Source organism: Erinaceus europaeus, chromosome 2 (assembly GCF_950295315.1).
Source record: "Erinaceus europaeus chromosome 2, mEriEur2.1, whole genome shotgun sequence".
Taxonomy (NCBI): domain Eukaryota; kingdom Metazoa; phylum Chordata; class Mammalia; order Eulipotyphla; family Erinaceidae; genus Erinaceus; species Erinaceus europaeus.
The window spans coordinates 124,746,758-124,766,213 of record NC_080163.1 but is presented as its reverse complement, the minus strand read 5'-3'; the positions used below and the strand labels follow the sequence as shown (position 1 = coordinate 124,766,213).

The following is a 19,456-nucleotide window of genomic DNA, read 5'->3' as shown; positions in this document are numbered from 1 at the left end:
AGTTACAGCAACAGAAGCCCTGAATGACTCTAAGGGACAGAAATGTGATTGTGAGAGGCAAAGAAAGCAGGTAGCTCCTCTGTGGTGTTCAGGTAAACATTTTATTGCCAATTCCTCTGGTATAATCACTTCCTGAGTGGCCCATATCAATGAACATGTCCGCTGAGCAATGTACACAGGCCTAGATCCCCACTGATTCTCAGGGCTTATGTTTTCACAGTGGGGCACAGTGTCTGGTCAGCACAGAGACCTCTCTAATTTTGGGGTAAAATTTCCAAGTTTGGGGTAGGTAGGGAATGAACTAAGGGTCTTGCATATATATGATACTGCCTAATGACTTTCCCCTCCTAATTTTCAAAATTATGTTTTTATACTTGGAGAGGTGAGAGAAAGAGACACCGAAGATTTGCTCCACATCCATGGGATCCCCTTGTTATCACTGGTCCTGATGCTCAATGAGAACCTAGGTTCCCAAACATAGTAAATGTGCCACTAAACCAACCAGCTCTTGGCTGGGGGAATTCCTCAGTAGCTTCTTACTGTGTCTGCTCATAAAGCAAGAAGTTTTCACTCTTCTTCCAGAAGATAGGAAATCACAAGATGTCTAGAACCCTTGCTAGATGTAGCATCGGTTTTGGGAGAATAAACCATCTCATTTATTCTTTGCTCCTTTTCAGGAAAGAGACATAAACTCTCTGTATGATGTCAGCAGAATGTATGTGGATCCCAGTGAAATCAACCCTTCCATGGTATGCTGCCACCTCTGCCCACTCTTTCTACCCACTTTCACTGGTAATGTGTCAGGGCCTTGCAGATACACCATACTGCTAAGTAGATTCCTTGGCTTGATTTTTATTATTATTATTATTGTCTCTAGAATTATCACTGGAGCTTGGTGCCTGCACTATGAATCCACTGCTCCTGGAGGCCATGTTTCCTATTTTGTTGCCCTTGTTGTCACCCTTGTTGTTGCTGCTGCTGCTGTTGCTGGATAGGTCAGAGAGAAATGGAGAGAGGAGGGGAAGACAGAGGGGGAGAGAAAGACACCTGCAGACCTGCTTCACTGCCTGTGAAGTGACCCCCCCTGCAGGTGGGGAGCCAGGGGCTGGAACCGAGATCCTTATGCCAGTACTTGTGCTTTGCACCACGTGCGCTTAACCTGCTGCCTTACTGCCCATCCCCCCATTTTATTTTTGAGAGAGAAAAGAGGAGATACCACATCACTGTTTCACCATCCACAGCCATCCCCTAGTGCCACATAGTGTCTTCATGTAGTAATGGGACTCCAATTGGGACTCACACATAACAAGGCACTTGCTCTACCTTATGAGCTGTCTCCCAGTCCCCCCAAGTAATTTTGTTTTTATTCAAGAAGAATGGTGATTGACAGCATGACACTGAGTTTTAGGGAAAAGGTTAATGGGATTCCAATCAAATGTAGCTGTGCCTTGCTGAAATTCCAAGGTGTGATGAACCAACCACCTTTGGGCCAAACAGCTTCTAATTAAAAGTCTTTCAAATGTTTCTTGCTTTCTGGCTGAGCCTGTGATGTTTATAAATTCCGTTTGGCTCATCAGCCTTGAAATGCAAATGCTATCTCCCATTCCTACTCTTGTCATTTGATGCAGTGGGGAAATGAGTTTTTCTCTTGCCCCTAGCTTTTCTTTGCACTGGCTTTTATCTCAAATTTTGTTTGCGTCTGTGTGGGAAGAGCTCTAGTGAATTTCTTTCTTCTTATTATTTTTTAATTTAATAGTGATTAACAAGACTGTAAGATAACAGGGCTACAATTCCCACACAGTTCCCACCACCAGAGTTCTGTGTCCCATTCCCTCATTGGAAGTTTCCCTATTCTTTATTCCTCTCTGGGAGTATAGACTAAAATTCTTTTTGGGGTGCAGAAAGTGGGAGATCTGCCTTCTGCAATTGCTTCTCCACTGAACTTGGACATTGGAAGGTCGATCCATACTCCCAGCCTGTTTCTATATTTCCCTAGTGAGGTAGGGCTCTGGGGAGGTGAGGTTCTAAGACACATTGGTGAGATCGTCTGTCCAGGGAAGTCAGGATGGAATCATGATTGTGTCTGCAACTGGTTGGCTGAAAGGTGATACGATGTAAAGCAGACAAATGATTATTGAACAGGAAACTTAAATTTTATGTTTATTGCCACCATAGGTATCACTGGCACTATAAATCCACTGTTCCCTTGTGGTCATCCCCCCTTTCTTTTTATTTTATTGGTTATGACAGAGAGAAATTGACAGAGGAGAAGAAGATACTTTCAGACCTGCTTTACCACTTGTGAAGCATCCTCCCCCCACCCCACAAATGGGGAGCAGGAACTCAAACGTGGACCTTTGTGTGTAGTGGTGTGTGTGCTTGGCCAAGTGCACCACTGCCTGACCCTCTTAATTTTTATATTCATATAAGAGAGAGGAAGAGGGGAAATAGATACTACAGGTACTGCTCCACCATCCAGGAACTCCCGTAGTGCCATCTGTGGTGCTTCTTTGCGGGGCTGGGATTCAAACCTGAGGTCTCTTCCATGGAAGACAGACACTGTACACATTGAACTACATCCTGACCCCCAATTGTAAAAACTTATGTTGGAAGTAAAGGTACTTTGGTAATAGAATGACATGGCCTTTACCTCACCCAGGCTTCAGGAGATGGTGGAGATTATGGCAAGCTGAGGCATAGGACCCATCAGTAGTGATCATTGCCTTTCCAGAAAGCAGACTGAGTCTTCTGACTTCCTCAGATGAGGCAATAATCTGAATGTTTTATGAGAAATTTCACCTATTTTAAAATTTATGACAACTAAACCAAATTGTAGAGAAAAAACTCTGAGATCCATGAGCCAGATAAAAACCGATTGTATACTGAATTTGATCGAAGGCTTCCTGACTCTGATAAGTACTTGGAAGTTGAATTATTACTATCGTTGTGATTGGTGAGGTGAGAACAACAACAAAAACTCTTTTGAAGATAAGGCAAAGACCCAGCCTAAGCCTGGCCATTATAATGCACCTGGGGATGTTCCTACCCTCCTGGTCTTGCCCACCTGGGGCTGTTTATTACAGTCACACTACTGTGCCTGCCACTTGCATTTTGCTTCTGCTTGCTGCTTGGTTGTATATGATGTCTACATCAATTAATTTAATTACCGCTAGGGTTATTGCTAGGGTTGGGTGCCTGCATGATGAATCCACCACTCCTAGTAGCCTCCCCCCTTTTATTTGATAGGAAAGAGAGAAATTGAGATGGAAGTGGAAGAGAAAGGGAGAGAGAAAGACACCTGCATCACTGATTTTCTGCTTTTGAAACTTCCTCCCTTCACGTGGAGACCGGAGACTTGAACTTAATGTCATTGTTGGGTAGGATAGAGAGAAATCGAGAGAGGAAGGGAAGACAGAGGGGGCGAGAAAGATAGACACCTGCAGACTTGCTTCACCGCCTGTGAAGTGACACCCCTGCAGGTGGGAATCTGGGAACCTTACACCAGTCCTTGCACTTTGCACCACCTGCATTTAACCCGCTGTGCTACCACCTGACTCCCTTTTTTCTTTAACTGTCAGGGTTTTAGTTGAGTCTTTATATCTACATGGTCCCACTGCACCTGACAGATTACTTATTTTCCCCCACCCCCTTATTTTTATTTTTCTAGATAAAGAGTGATAGGGGGTGAGAGAGAGAGGAAGAAAGAGAGACACACACACCATCCCACTGCTCATGAAACCTCCCTTGTGTGGGTATTCCTATTTTGTGACTGGGGTTTGAACCCGTGTCCTCACATATGGCAAAGTGTACTCTCCTGGGTGAGCTGACTCCCAGCCAACCATTGCTAAGTTTCTTAATGACCATTTGGATTGAAATTGGCAGATTTAGAAGGAATTCATAGATTGGAGTTTTACTGAAAAACCCTGTGTTTTCAATACTGCAGAGTGGGGTGACTGTGTGTCTGTTTCTGTGGATGCCAGTCCATGGATGCCAGTTAGGTATTTTCTAGTCAGTTTTTTTTCCATGGGGGTGAGGTGGGAAAGAAGAGAGAGTAGCAGGCCAGAGTGTGACATATGATTTCATAAAATGAGAGTGGGGAGCTGTGATGGAAGCCCAGGGTTACTGAGAGGTGTATACTCTGAACCACTTTGCTTTTGCTATATTCCTGTTTGGTCATCTCATAAAGGGCTTATTTCTCTACAGTTTGGGGAGGTTGGGTGAGCGGGTCTGATCTGAGGATCTTCCTTGGACCCTGTCAAGCTGGAGACTTGCTTTGTGTGGAGGTGATTGTGTGGTGCCCAACTCTACCCGTCGGTGCCTCCACTGTGCCTTGGTATGTGGTTTCAAGGGGCAAGCTGTGGCTTTGGTCCCTCCCTCTACCCTGAAACAGGGTGAACGGGAAGCGCAGACTCTGTGTGCAGGTGTGTGGGGAGAGGAGCTCTTATCACATACGGAATATCCTCACAATAACTCACACATTAGTTGAATCATTTCTGAGCTCAGCTGCTTACCAACTGGTTGACTTTGAGCATAGATACTTTCCTTCATATACACACTGGGCATAAGGGACATAAAAAGGAGCTGTTATAGGCAGAAGGCCCAGGATAGTGTATTGACTTGAGTAAATATGTATGGAACTTTCTCTGGGGCTAGCAAAGAAGGTCACTTGGGAGGGTGCTGCTTTGCTATGTGTGACCCAGTTTTGAGACCCTTGGTATACTACATGGGGGTACTAAGCATTGGAGGAAGTTTTGGTGTGTCGTATCTTTTCCTCTGTGTGTCTATCTCAAAAAATCAGCACATGGCACTGTAACTCTGGTGATGACCAAAAACCAAATTGAAACAAAAAGAGCTACTTCCTTGTCTCCCTCTAGATCCTGTACTCTTGAGACAGCTTTCCTGCATTATAGAACCTTTGCTCTCCTTCCCTTGCTTGAGGAGAGGAAGCTGCTAATGATCCTGCAGCTTTCCCCTGACACTTTGTTTGCTGTGTGGGTGTTCCTTTAGCTATGGGTTTGTTTGCTGAATAGTGACTTGGAAGCAAAGTTGTTTAGGGAAAATTTTTATCCCAAATAGCTTCCTGCCTCATTTCTGCCACAGCAAAGAGTAGTAGTAGTTCACAAGATTATAAAATTACAGGGTTATAGTTCCACACCATATCTACCGCCAAAGTTCTGAATTTTTAGAAGGTTTGTTGAGCACAGGCCCTGAAGCCATCCGAGGTTGTAGTTGTGACTTAATTTGAAAGGGCTGTCACTTCTTTTTGAGGAAATGGAATAATACTGGTTCACTCTGAAGTGTGTTTCTACTTCCTTCTGGCTTTAATAGTGGTGGGGGATGGGGATGGGGGAAACTTGGCTTCCTTGCAGTGGCAGCCTCTGGCCAGTAGATGGCAGTGCAGCCTTGGGCTGAAGGCTATGTGTCCCCTGCTTCTGTCACGTGACTTTCCCCCTTTGTGTTTACCCCCCAAAGCCTCAGAGGACTGTGAAAGCTCTGTATGACTACACAGCCAAAAGAAGTGATGAGCTGACTTTCTGCCGAGGTGCCCTCATCCACAATGTCTCCAGAGACCCAAGCCTACAAGGCTGGTAAGTCTGAGCTGGACTACGCTGCTTGATAGTTGAACTTGACTTTTTAAGGTGCTGGCTTAGCTCTGACTCCCTTTATCTGACACTTTAAGGTGTTCTGGGCTATTTTTGACCTATTGTACCTTTCTCTGGTAAGGTGCCTATGGTTTCCTCTTCAAAATGTTGGATAAGCAGTAATTATTATACATCATATTTTATATTTCATAGTCTATACCATTATATTGTTTCTATTAGAATATAACAGCTGCCATTTATTGAGGTCTTACTGTTTTCCTGTCACCATGTTATTTTTATAAGCGATTTTTAAAATTATTAACTAAGTTAAATAATGGTTTACAATGTTTTAAGATTATAGGGTATAGTTCTACACCACACCTACCACCCAAGTTCTCCCAACAATAACCACCATAGTTTTTATAAAGTCTTAGAGATAGTTGGTTTACTTCCACTAGCTTTTTTTTTTTTTTTTTGTAAATTCATGTGTATCAGTTCTCTAAATTCCACATCAGTGAAACCATCTAGTAGTAGTCTTCCACCTCTTTGCTTATTTTGTTAAGCATAATCACCTCCAGTTCCATTCATTTCATCCCAAAGGACACACTATCATCTTTTTTGGTTCCAGCATTATGCCAGTGGTCATCCAACCAAATCCTTATTAAAACCCTGTGCAGTCAAGACTGATGATCTCCACTTTATAGAGTTGGCAAATGAATTGTTTCAAGGTTACACAACTACTTGATAGCTTAAGATACTCTTTTATATAGCTTTTGGAAGCTTGTGCATTATTTTTGCTTTTAATTAAGAAGCATTTATTTTTTTATGGGATAGAGAAGGAAAGAGAGGCAGGGGCAGATTAGAATGCTCCTTCCTCTGGCATATATGGTGCCAGGGGTTGCACCTGAGATCTCAGGCTTGCAGTGCATGTACTCTATCTGCTGAGCTATCTCCTTTGCCTATGTATGTTGTTTTAAATTAAATTCTTATGTTATAGCTTCCAGTGCCATTGTGTGGTAGCTCTGTTTGGGACTGAAGAGGGTAATTTTTTTTTCCACTTGAGAAGAGAAATTCTGACTGTCCACCAGTCAGTCCCTGGGCAGCTGGTTTCATGGGAGTGGTTTCTACCTTAGAGCAATAAAATTTGTTCATCACTTGTGAGCACCTGACTTTAAAATCTAAAAAGCAGGTCAAGTTGAGTGCCTCTGTCTGCCAAATACCATTTTTAACCCTTCATTTGAAATAACTTGTGATCCAGTAAGGTTGGTGCCCACATTTTACAGACATGGAAACAAAAGCACTTAGAAGCACATGACTTACCCAGGGTTACATAGCAGGCTGGAATTTGCAACAAAGCCTTTAAGCCCTTGAGTCTACTATGTTAACCTCACTCATGCATGAGGCCCAGAGGTTTTCAAACTTTTTTTTTATTGTTTGAATGCAGTGCCAGGGATTGAACCCAGAGCTCTGATCATGTGTGATACTGCCAAATCACTCAACTGGTCCAATTAGTTTTTATTATTAGACACCAAAGCATTGGTTCACCTCCTGTGGAGCCTAACCTGTCCCTGTCCTTGGTGGTTTCATTCAATACTGGGTATCAAACCCAGGACCCCATGCATGGAAGGCATATACTTTTTATCTGAACCCCCAGAATCAAAGTCAGGCACCACCAGAGGTATTGGGTGAATTAGTTTAGAGATTTGGTGCTCCTGTTTGGCCTCCCTGTGGATGCCTACTCTCCCACTTCAGACCTAAACTCCATTCTAAAGGGTCCAGGTCCAGCTTCCCAACCACAGTGCTGCCCGCCATCTCTCCCAAAGTAGGGGCTGACTTTGTTGAGCCCTTCCACCCCAAGGCACATTCAGGTCTCAGGTCTTTTTGCTCCCCTCTCCATATGTTTGTGCACCCTCTTCTACTGAGGTACTGGTTCTGCCCATGCAGGATACTAATTACAACACCTTTGTGGATAGAGCCTGATTATCATTCCAAATGGCTGTTTTCCATTCATGTGAGGTGATCTCATGCTTTTCCACACTGTTGATGTGGATTCTCCAAATTTCCCAGGCTCTTGTCTTGAAACGAGTTTTTTTTTTTAATTTAAGAAAGGAGACATTAACAAAACCATAGAATAAGAGGGGTACAATTCCACACAATTCCCATAACCCGATCTCCATATCCCATCCCCTCCCCTGAGAGCCTTCCCATTCTCTATCTCTCTGGGAGTATGGATCCAGGGTCGTTGTTAAGAGACTGGCCTAAGTGCCTTTGAAGGATGTGGGATAAAGTGCCCAGTTCATCCTCTCCCCTACCCCTGGCCAATAAGTGCCATCTGGTGGACTGTCTGCATTAGGCACAGAAATCAGAGAGAGGGAGAAACAGACACTTGCATTACTACTTTACGGTTTGTGAAGCTATCCCTTGCAGGTGGGGACTAGGGAACTGAACTCAGCTCCTGCACGTGGTAACATGTCATCTCAACTGGTGTGTCACTACCCAGCCTCCTGCACTGGGCATTTTATTTGCCTTCTCCTAAACTGGTTCTAGTGTAGTTAAGGGACCAACTAACGGCTGTCCAAATTGGGATGTGTGTGAGACAGAAAGGAATGCTGCCAATAGTTATACCAGAACAACAGGTAAAAACTGCCCAGTCACAGGCAAATGGTACATGTAGTCACCCTGAATTTAGCCAATCTTTGCCTAAAGTGAATCTGGAGAAATAGAAATAGAGAAATAGAGGTGAAAGGGTTTGTTGTGGGCTCACAGCCTATTCCCCATGCTTCCCCTAGGCCATGGCATAGTCAGCCCTCACTTTTATTAAAAAGGAATTAAGTTGTTCCTACCATCACAAAAGCAGAGTTAAGATTGAGAAAGTGCTCAGTAGCGGGGAGATAGATATGTGCATTAATTTTCAGGTGTGATCTTCTCCTAAGGCTCTGGGAACAGATGCTGTAGGAGCACAGGGAACTCTCAATCTTAGTTGAGAGGCAGTCTGGAAAGGCTTCCTGAACAAGGCATACTTACTTTAGTCTTTCATGGTTAGTAGAGGCAATATGAATACAAATGTCATTGAATAAGGCACTGGAAACCAGACAGTTTGGCAGGGACACAAGAAGATGTGATTGTCTGGAATAAATGTCAAGTTTAAGTCACAAAGAAGTAGAAGTTGAAGTCCAAGAATCCTGACCTTTCACTAGACTGAGATCTGACTGCCAGGCTGGAGAGTCTGGGATTGGTTTTGCCTTTGGAGCTATTAGTGTAGTATACTCAGAGGTGTGTTCAGGAACAAGGCTCCTGGCTGCAGAGAGTGGCCCCCATTGGTGGAGGGAGGAGCCCTGAGTGGGGGGGGGGGCACTGGACCTGTGGGGAATTGAAAGGTGTCTGTAGAATAGTGGAGTGGAGTCAAGGCCATAGAGAGATGTATTATGTTGGTGTTGTGAGAGAAGTAGGCTGGTTGGAGCCTGGAATCTAGCTGAGTAACAAGAACTTACACAGTGGAGTTATAATCATGTGTCAGGTACTGTTAACTCACATAGTACCAATGCCCCACACACCTAAGGGTGGCACTGGGATTATCTCCGCATCACTGATGGAGAGTCTAATGCACAGAGCACTTGTGTAGTTGGTTGCATAGCTGAATTTGAGCTCAGGCTATTTACCCCAGCACCCTTTTTCTACCACCATGCTGTCTAAATTCACAGCCTCCCTAATACCCTGATATGAGTGATGTTAGACCCACTCAGGAGGGGTGAGTTTGTTTTTTTTTAATGCTGTGCTGGATAATATATGCTTTATCAGGCATATACTACCTGCTGAGCTATCTTTGAAGCTTCCAGAGTTGGGCCTTTTTCTTGCCTTAAAGTATTGAAATTTAACTTTTGGTGCCTTTGGCTGAGCATTAGGATTATGCTAAGGGGGTGACAGCTACCTTCTCTCACAGTTACCTCTTGCTGATTTAAAAAAGCAAAAAGCTGAGAAAACCTTTGAAATGTACCATTATCACAGCTAAGGGTCACCTCCAGTCCCTCAGACACCTGCCCTCTTCCCCTCCTGCAGTTTGATCTGATGGGCAAGGGCAGTTGAGCAGTGCTGTCTGGCAAAGGTGCTTTGATTGGCCTGTGTTTTCTCTAGGTGGAAGGGGGACTATGGGACCCGAATACAGCAGTACTTCCCATCCAATTATGTGGAGGACATTTCAACCGCTGATGTGGAGGAGATGGAAAAGCAGGTGAGTCTTGGTCCTCTCCAGCCCGAGGAGGAGACCTGTTCAGCTGCACTTTGGGGACTCCACTGAGCCATCTCATTGTGTATGCACTGCTATTCCTGGAATCACCAGGGATAGTAGAGTGACATAGAAATTAGGAACATCTTTAAATTGTGGGTCATAGTTATAGAGACTCCATGCCAGCCAGGCTTTTATAATCAGGTTGTGCTGGGATGTATGATTTTGAATATGCAGGAGAATTCCCCATGGAGGGAAATGGCTGAATGGGGGATATTTGTCCTTTGCTTAAAGCAGTTTGTAAATGAAAAACATCCATCTTGGCAGCCAGACATTCAGAATGAGCTTGGTGTAAATAAGTGAGGAGGCCAGTACCCCCCCCCCCCCCGTGACTCTTCCCTCCTCCTTTTGCTCAGAAGGCTCAAAGAACAGCTATTTTCAGTGTGACAGCTCTGTACCCAAGGTAGCTTCTATGGTCTTGTCTGAAACCACAGATTTCTTTTTCTTTCTTCTTCTTCTTTTTTTATAGAGTCAGGGAAATCTGAGAGGGCTGTGTGGAGAAAGGGGCCCTTGAGTCGTAGAAGTCTAGTTAAGTGTTCCATAGAATGAGACCAGCAGAAAGGAATCTGAGATGAGACCCAGCTGTCTTGTCTGTGCTACATTTTCCTCACCCACACAGTCAGCATTGGCTTGCCAGGACCAGGTAGTATGCAGATGCATAATTCTGCCAGCTCTCCTGAAACCAAGATGTTTTCCCTCTCAGCTGGATCTTAAGGTGGCTCAAGTATAAACCAGGTGGTGGAACTGGATGACTGACTAGGGTCAAGAAAGCCTTCAAAGCCAGATCAGAACCGGGGAGATAGTACAATGCTATCTTTCATACCTGAGGCTTCTTAGTCTCAGGTTCAGTTCTTACACCATCATAAGTCAGAAGAGCAGTGCTCTTCTCTCTCTGTATCTTTCTTTCTGTACTTCTCTCTTTGAAATAAATACAATATTTTTTAAAAAGCCAGATTATAGAGTGTGAGCATTGCTTCTATACAATGTAGGGAGCATAGAAGGTTCTTGAACTGGGCTTTAGGAGGCCAATTAGTCCCATCTCACGATAATACCAGACTCAAGGATCCAGGATAGACTTTTTTTTTAAAGCCATATCTGCAGAAAAGCTTCAAAAACTTTCAGAATTTACAAAGCACATTTTTACAGATTGGAAAACAAAACTCTGATCCTGCTGGCACCTGCTCACTGCTAGGTGAGCATCAGTTCTGTGCTTCATTATTTAGCTAGCTCCCCATGGACGTATCCTGTAATGAAAATGCATTTTAAATAGCTCCTCAGGCAGTGTCTTTGCTAAATGGTATGCTTTTGGAAATGGGTTGCCTTTTTATTATTCCTGTTAAGACTTAATGTGAGGTATGTCTTGTTTCTTCACAGATTATTGAAGACAATCCCTTAGGTTCTCTTTGCAGAGGAATACTGGATCTCAACACTTATAATGTGGGTACGTGCACACACAGGCTCAGCCTGAAGTTCCACTCAGGCCCTCCCAGCCTGGCCTCACAGACATTGCAGGCGGGGAGATGGCTATCATTTGGGTCTTACTTTGTGTCCTGTCTATCTCAATCTGAGTATCAGGGCTAGGCAGGTCAAGGACTGTAATGATATACCTATTATTAGTGTCTGTAAAATGCCAGAATAGTCCAGTGTTGGGAATGCTAGTAGCTATTGCTTCCAACGTTTCCATCAGTGTCATCATCCATGCAGGAATTTGCCTGGGTTTTCCAGGCTTCTCGGAACAGAGCTAAGCTGTTGGCCCCGGACTGTGGTAGATTATGGAGTTGAGGCATCCGGTTCTAAACTCCACTCTACCTCTCACTGCTACGAGATGAGATCCATGCCTGCCCATTCTCTCTGGTTCTTGGCTCCCTGGAAGCTCAGCTGAGCACCAGGAAACTTGGCCTGCTTGCCTCAGTAGCTGGTATGAGGAGATAGTGTAGGAATGGTTGGAGTACACAGGCTCACATGTGGTGTCAGTCATGTGATTTTCATTAGGCTTCCAGGCCTTGAGCACATATGGGTGTGTAGCAGTGTCCACATAGGGGGTTGGCACCAGTGAAGAGGGATGCTCTGGGCGGGAAGCCCAAGATGCTTTCTCTTCTGGGCAGCCCATGTGCATAGCAGGTCTCCTGCTCCCTGTAGTCCTTCCATCAATTAGCCTGGACTGACTCCTACCAAGACCCTGTCAGCAAGGACCTGAGCCTGGCCTCCTGGGCCACAGATAACAGCCATGCTGGGAACTCTGCTTCTTGTGCCAGCACTGTGCTGTCTGCCTTTCTTTCTTTCTTTTTTTTTTTTTTTTCCAAACAATTCAATTGGGTAGGTAGAAGGGACTATATGTCTTGACAAATAGATGAGAAAATCAAGCTTGAGAACTCTGTTCTGAGTTGAGGAACCAAGGCTGGTGTTTGTGGCTTCCACCTTTGCTTGCTTTACTCTTTGTGTGGGTTGTCTCCTATAATTCTCTGCAGGGTGACCAAGAGGTAGGTTTGAGTTAGGTGTGAGCTTTGCACTTTGTTACCTTCCACATTCCCTTTTCCCAGTGAGTTTTCATTTTCTCTCCTCTTGTAATATGGGTGCAACCAGAGCAACACCTCAAAACATTGTGATGAGGATTAATCAGATACAAAATGAGTGATCTTTTGGGCATCATATTGCTTGGTACATGCTTTTGGCTGAGTATATTGGTTGGAAAATAATTTCTTCTCTCAATCATGTTACTTTTCTTTTTCTTTTTTCTTTTTTGCCTCTAGAGTTATTGCTGGGGCTTGGTGCCTGCACCATGAATTCACTGCTCCTAGAGGCTATTTATTCCCTTTTGTTGCCCTTGTTGTTGGGTTATTATTATTATTGTTATTGATGTTGTTGTTGTTGGATAGGACAGAGAGAAATGGAGAGAGGAGGGGAAGACAGAGAGAAACACCTGCAGACCTGCTTCACCACTCGTGCCTTGCCCCATGTGCGCTTAACCCACTGCACTACCGCCCAGCCCCTTTTTCTCTTTTTCTTTCTTTTTTTAAAAAAGTATTTTATTTATTTTATTTTTGAGAGAGGTGTGGGGAGAGAAAGACACAGAGAGAAACACCAGAGCATTGCTCAGCTCTGGCTTATGGTGGTGCGGGGGATTGAACCTGGGACTTCTGAGCCTCAGGCATGACAGTCTCTTTGCATAACCATTATGCTATCCACCCCTGCCCATTTTCTCTTTTTCTTAATGAGGCACTGCTGAATGATCCAGAGCCTCACGGATATACAATACAACTGATGTCTCCCGCCTCCGCACATCTAACTTTCTGTTCTTTTTGAGAGGGCTGGGGAGGGAGATACCACAGTACTACTTGACAATACATTGAGCTTTCCTTTTCCTCTATGTGTTTGAACCTAGGGCTGCATACACAGTGAGGTGTATGCTCTGCTCAGTGAGCTATTTCCTGGCCCACACATTAATGTTCTTATCTAGGAAATACTGAGTGGTGGAGATGGCATAAAGGTGATGCAAAAGACTCTTGTACTTGAAGTCCCATCATAAGTCAGAGCTGAGCAGTGCTCTGGTAAAGACAAGGAAGGAAAGAAAGACAAATACTTGCTGCGCAGAGAGATGTAGTTGTCAGTCTCTCTTCCAGCCATTGTGGTTGCTGGAGTTCCATGACTTGTGGTTGATCACTTCAAACTCTGCCTCTATTTTTAGCCTCCTTCCTTCCTGTGTCTGTGTCTCAGACCCACTTCCCCCATACCACTTCTTGGAATTAGGGTTCACCTTGAATCCAGAGATGACTTCATCCTGAGTTCCTTACCTACAAAGACCCTTTTTCCAGAGATCAGATTCGTAGGTATAGGGGTTGGGGCATGGACCTGTCTTCTTGGAGAAGCCACTGAAGACCCCCAGGCAACAAGAGTCCCAGTGCTATTGCACATTGCTGGTGGCCCAGCTGGCACCAACTGTGGTGGTTTAGAAGGTTTGCCAGAGAAGTGCTAGTGTGGATTTTTAGTGTTTGTACTTTGTAACTGGCCAACCAGCATTTCTGTTCTCTCCCTAGTGAAAGCCCCACAAGGGAAAAACCAGAAGCCTTTTGTCTTCATCCTGGAGCCCAAGAAGCAGGGTGACCCTCCAGTGGAGTTTGCCACGGACCGAGTGGAGGAGCTCTTTGAATGGTTTCAGAGCATCCGGGAGATCACCTGGAAGATCGACACCAAGGTAGCACTCTGCCTGCCTGTGTGGTTCTCAGGCCTCCTGGCAGCACCAGCAACTTGGAATTGAGGGGAATCATAGGATGAGTTTAGAATGCTCGGTGTGTACAGACAGCAGTGTTCTGTTTGGTGCTGGTCTGGCATGTGTGTCTCATTAAGGATGTCTTACCTTTTTCTTTCTGAATGTTTTCTTGTGGTGCTGGAGAATGAGTCCAGGATCTTGAGTATATCACTGAGTAGCTTTCCTAAAGCTAATGTTATTCTTTAAAGAGACAAAGAGAAAGCACTGCCTCACCACTCATGGTGCTCCCATGTGGTTTCAAGACTTGACCTCACAGCCTTGCACTTAGTGAGGCTTACACTTTACTGGGTGAGCTATCTCATGAGACCTGAATGTATTCTTTTCTGTAAACACTGTCTGAAGCTCTAAAGCTCCTGGCCATTGAGCCATCTCTCTGGACTTGGGGTGGGGGGGCTACGAATACTGTCATAAGACAGATCTATGTATTGCTTTGGAAGAAGCTCTGCTGAGGGCAATGGACTTCTCTGGGATATCCCATCCCAAATCAGTGGTATTAAGCTGAAAGTACTTTGTGGAGGGTAATGGTAAGAATAGGAAAGTGGGGGGGTTGGAAAATAGCACACCTGATAGTGCTCGTGCCTTGCTGAATTGGAGGCCCATCACTATATGGGAGTGCCAGGGATAGCACTGGGGAGGCTCCATGGATGATGGAGTGGTGCTGTGGTCTTTCATCTTTGTCCTTCTCTCTCCCCCTGAAAACAAAATAGATTTTTTTTTTTTAATTTTCCCTTCACCACTCTTGGCTGACTTTTTCAGATATACAAGCTGGCAAGATAGCTCACCTGAACAGTGTACTTGCTTTGTCATGTGTGCAACCTACTAGGTTTGAATCTGTCCCCCACTGAACTAGAGAAGGCTTTGGTGCTGTGGAATCTCTCCCTTTCCCTGTCTCTCTTTCTATCTAAAAAAAAGCCAATCTGGAGTGATGAAGCGCCAATTATGAAAAAGAAAAAAAATTAAGAGGAGAAACAAGGATGGGGTAAGAGTAAAAGATAACCATAGCACAGAGGTGTTTCTCAGTGTAGTGGGTTCTGGGCTTGGTTGTGGATTAAGCACATGGTTAAGGAGGTTCACTGTGCAGGCAACATTTGGATGGGGCAGTCTGTGATCTGCATCCTGGCTAGGCTAGTCCCTGAGCAGGTCACCGCACTGCTCTGTACCTCAACAGCTTTGTCTGCAAAGTGAGGAGCCAGTTTGCTCACTCTTGGGAAAGAATGAGAAGCAAGAAGAGGAAAAGTGGGTGTGGGTAGGCCCTGGACCCAAAATGTTATGGAAGCTTAGCTCAAAATAGTGGATGATCTGTTTGGAGGACCCCGGGGAGTGTAACTGTGTCTTAGAGGATGGAGTTAAGTCCCATTTGCTCTCTCCTGTGGTCATGGAACCAAGAGGAAATGCTGGGGTTTTCCAGGTACTCAGCTACTTCTAAAGAGAATCTTGACCACCTGACAAAAGCTTCTCTGGACTTCTGTGACTCTGGTTATATTTGAGTCTCTAGTGTCCTGGGACAGTCATCTATCAGTTAACTGGTAGTCCCTGCCCTCTGGGGACAGAGGTCTTGTATCTTAACCATCTTGTGTCCATACCATCTTTTCCTATCACAGAGACCATTCTTCATGCTTTCCTAATCTTATCATCTTGACTTGGGATAAACTATGAACTTGGCCAACAATGCTAGTCTCATGTTTCCTGATGGGTAAATGAATGTCTCCCCATCCTTCTGAGGCAGTACAGAGCTGAACCACAGGCGGGCGCCACCACCCCCTAAGGTTAGGTATGCTTCTATTGCAGATTGAAAAACAGTCATCAGGGTCTGTAGAACATCCCTTGCTGGCATATGAGCCTCCTGGGCATGGTCTTACATTTGTGAATCTAGACCCAATGCTATAATTTAGTATTCTTTTAAAAATCATATTTACTTAAATAAAAGTGACAGAGAAAAAGATACACAGAGATAGGTACTAGAGCATTGCTCAGCTTTGGCTTATGGTGGTGCAGGGGATTGAACCTCAGATTTCAGAGCCTCAGGCATTAAAGTCTTTTGTGTAACCATTATGCTATCTCCCCAGTCCAAAATTTAGTATTCTATATGTCGGTGAGAAAGCCCTGAACAACTGCTCCCTATGGATTTTATTTCCAGACTCCCTTCTCTGATTAGGGCTCAATGGGACATGACAGGGTTATGGCACCCTGTGCATTATGGCTTTGTATCTATTAGTTTTGTTTATTTATAGACAGAGAAGGCAGGGAAAGTATGAAAGAGACCAAAGCTACCTTCAGTGCAGAAAATAGCACTGTTATTGTTATTGACCATATATATATATATATATATATATAGCCACCAAGTTTTATTATGATAAGAGAAACCTTTAGCATTTTTCTAGTACATGGGGTACCAGGGACCAAACTGGGAACTCCAGGCTTGCAGGTCCTGCCCTCTGCCACCTGAGCCATTTCCCTGGCCATTCAGTTTCTTCTAATAGTGAAAAACGTGACTTCACCTGAGGTTCCCACACCCCTCTCTTCTTCATGGAAGTTTCCAAAATCAAGCCTAGCTATTTAAGGATGCTATTCTCTGCCATTATTCTTAATTTTTTTTGACATCTGCTAAAGTTTCATTGAAAAATTATTTTGTCTTATTACACATGAAAACACAGAAAATACAAGTCAACAGCATTCAAACTGCCTCAGTGGGCACAATCATCCATATGAGTGGCTGGTATGGGGACAAGGAGCCTCTGCATCTTGCTTTGGATATGCCCCCCCCCCCCCCCAAGAATCCACACATGGCTCTGATGCTTCTCTGGCTGCCTTCCATGAGTGGGAAAAAACCACTCCCTAAAGCTTGTCTAGTTGCTTCCAAAGTCTGATCAATGGAGTTTGCTGGAATTCTTTCATATTCTCAGTGATCCTTATATAGGCAGCATCTGTAGGTCAGGAGAAAGAGTACAATTTTGAAGGAATAATTCCTCTTGGGTAGATATTTCCTTAAACTGTCATAACTTATCATTTCACTTTTATTTTTTGGGTTAATGCTGCTCCAGGGAATAAACTGAGGGCCTCTTGCATGCATGATATTGTTGAGTTGCCTCCTGGGCCCTTTCCCCCCGCCCCATTTTTCTTTAGGGAATAGGCAGATTGAGAAGAGAGTCAACATAGCACCACACCATAATCCATGGTGTTCTCTGTGGCGCCAGGGTTTGCAAATAGCTAAATCTAGTGTTTTATAGAATATACTACCTCCTGGCCCTGTGCTGTTCTTTTATACATGGGGCCAAAGTTTCATAATTCATATTCATGAATTCATAATTCACCAAGAATTATGAGACATGACCCACCTCACCCTCACTTAAATAGTTCTGTTGCCATTAGAGACAGGCTGTGTGGTTGCTAGGGTTTTCTGTGCCCTCCAACACTCCCTAGAGGAAACTTGTGTGCCAGGAGCACACAGCCAGTTAATAAAAAGGCTAGACATTTGGAAACAAACAAGATTGCTGTTTTCCTGATGGAATTTTGCTGTTTGATAACCTGGCTAACATCTTCCCTCTTGGCCCATGCCCACTTCACCTACAGCAGTCCCTTTAGGTCCTGATGCTATAGGATTGTGCCCAAGGAGGTAGAACAGGGCTAAGGAGAGCTGGGTTTGTGTAGGTGAGTTAGGGTCCATGTGGGAGGCTTACGCCATGCTCATACCTTTTCATATTGTAACTGCCAAGGCCCATGGAAAAGGCTGGTGTATGGATCATTGCCCCAGGAATTGTGTTGGCATTTAGGTTGAGACATTGGTTCTTGGAAAAGTAGGTATTTCCTTCCTTTGTGCTGTGTGGAGGAGGAGGGTTCTTAGGCTGAGTAGCCTCCGTTTGTTATTTCTAAGTGTCTAGCAATACACTGAAATCTACTTGTGTAACCTTCGGATTGGTTCTGGGAAGGGAGTACTTGTGTCTTCTCAGTTTGGCTTGCTTAGTTGATATAACCTATAAATAATTGGGTCAGGCTTTGAATTCATGTCACTGATGCTAGGCCCTGTCAATTGAATGCTTGGCAACTGAAGGGCCCTGCCCCAAAGGGAGGTGTGTCAGACTGGATATAGTACAAAGCTGGCAGCAGGTGAGACAGTGTATACTCTGGGAAGTTTGAGGGAAGGAAGACCCCTTTCCTAGTCCCTGTGTCAGTTATCCAGGAGGGATAAAGGGAAGAGTTCATGGAGGAGGGATGATTGTGGCATGGGGACTGCAGGACCAGGTAGTCACTGCTGTGGTTGAGAGGGAACTGTGGGACATTGTAGAGAAGGATTCTCCAGGTCGTGGTGGTTAATGGTATGTAAAAGAGGAGGCTGATTGCTTAAGCAACTAGTCTTGTTATAGGGCCATGGTAAGATACTCAACTTCTCTGTGCTGGGGGCAGGCAAATTGTGCATCTTGGAAGATGTGTGTGATGCCTGGAGCCCAGATACACCCTCCAACCCCCTTAGTGACTATGAACATCTGCCCAAGACACCTAAGGTACCCCTTTGTCTCTGAGGGAGAATAGGGGTGAGACCCTTCCTACTCATGTGGAAGTGGGTTTGACATTGAGCATCTAAAGAGAAATGTACTGAGTTTAGAACGGGGAGGCCATAGAGAGTTGGGGGGACAAAGAAGGGTTCTCCTAATATGGCAGTTATCTTTGGGATATAGAACTCTGCTGGTGAGTGTGGTGTGGATCTAAATACTCTAACCTTACAATCTATTATTAATCAGAAATAAAGGGTTCTCCTGACCATCTATCCAGGACAGCTGGGGACCAAGAAAGATCTCTAAGTCTGGATGGAAACAACTTGGTTGAGAATTTCAGCAGAAGGTTGGGAGAAGCGCAAATATAAAAGAGATGAGCATGTGGGAGGGTGAGGAAAAAAGCAGGCTGGGTGGGATATGAGGTGGGGTTTCTAGGGTGCCAGGACAAGTTGGCTTCCCACAGGAGAACAACATGAAATACTGGGAGAAGAACCAGTCCATCGCCATCGAGCTCTCCGACCTGGTCGTTTATTGCAAACCAACCAGCAAGACCAAGGACAATCTAGGTACCATTTCTCCTGCTCCCCCGTGCATTAGGAACAATTTCCTCTAGAGTTTGGCCTTGTCTGGGCAACATGAGTGTGATTCCAGCTTTCCCTCTATTTCTGTGTTTTTTGGTGAGACCACAGCTCCCATAATGTGGTAGGTGGCTAGGCTTGCACTTTGGAAAAAAAACAAAACAAAACAAAAAAAACCCACTATTCCAGTGAGCTGTTTTACCCTCTCCCAGCTCTTTTAACTTCTTCACACAGAGCTACCCATTAAGGATGTCCTG

The 19,456-nt window shown here is 44.6% G+C and overlaps 1 protein-coding gene across 2 annotated transcripts in view; it reads left to right on the top strand.

Annotated features, from left to right (window-relative positions):
• Positions 1-19,456, top strand: part of PLCG2 (phospholipase C gamma 2) — a 175,783-nt gene that overhangs the window by 127,028 nt on the left and 29,299 nt on the right. For both annotated transcript variants that reach the window (XM_007516620.3, XM_060185114.1), the window contains exons 21-26: positions 678-749; positions 5,473-5,588; positions 9,714-9,810; positions 11,239-11,305; positions 13,899-14,056; positions 19,085-19,187. In XM_007516620.3, coding sequence (XP_007516682.1) covers positions 678-749; positions 5,473-5,588; positions 9,714-9,810; positions 11,239-11,305; positions 13,899-14,056; positions 19,085-19,187 — 613 coding nt within the window. The remainder of the gene's footprint in view (positions 1-677; positions 750-5,472; positions 5,589-9,713; positions 9,811-11,238; positions 11,306-13,898; positions 14,057-19,084; positions 19,188-19,456) is intronic.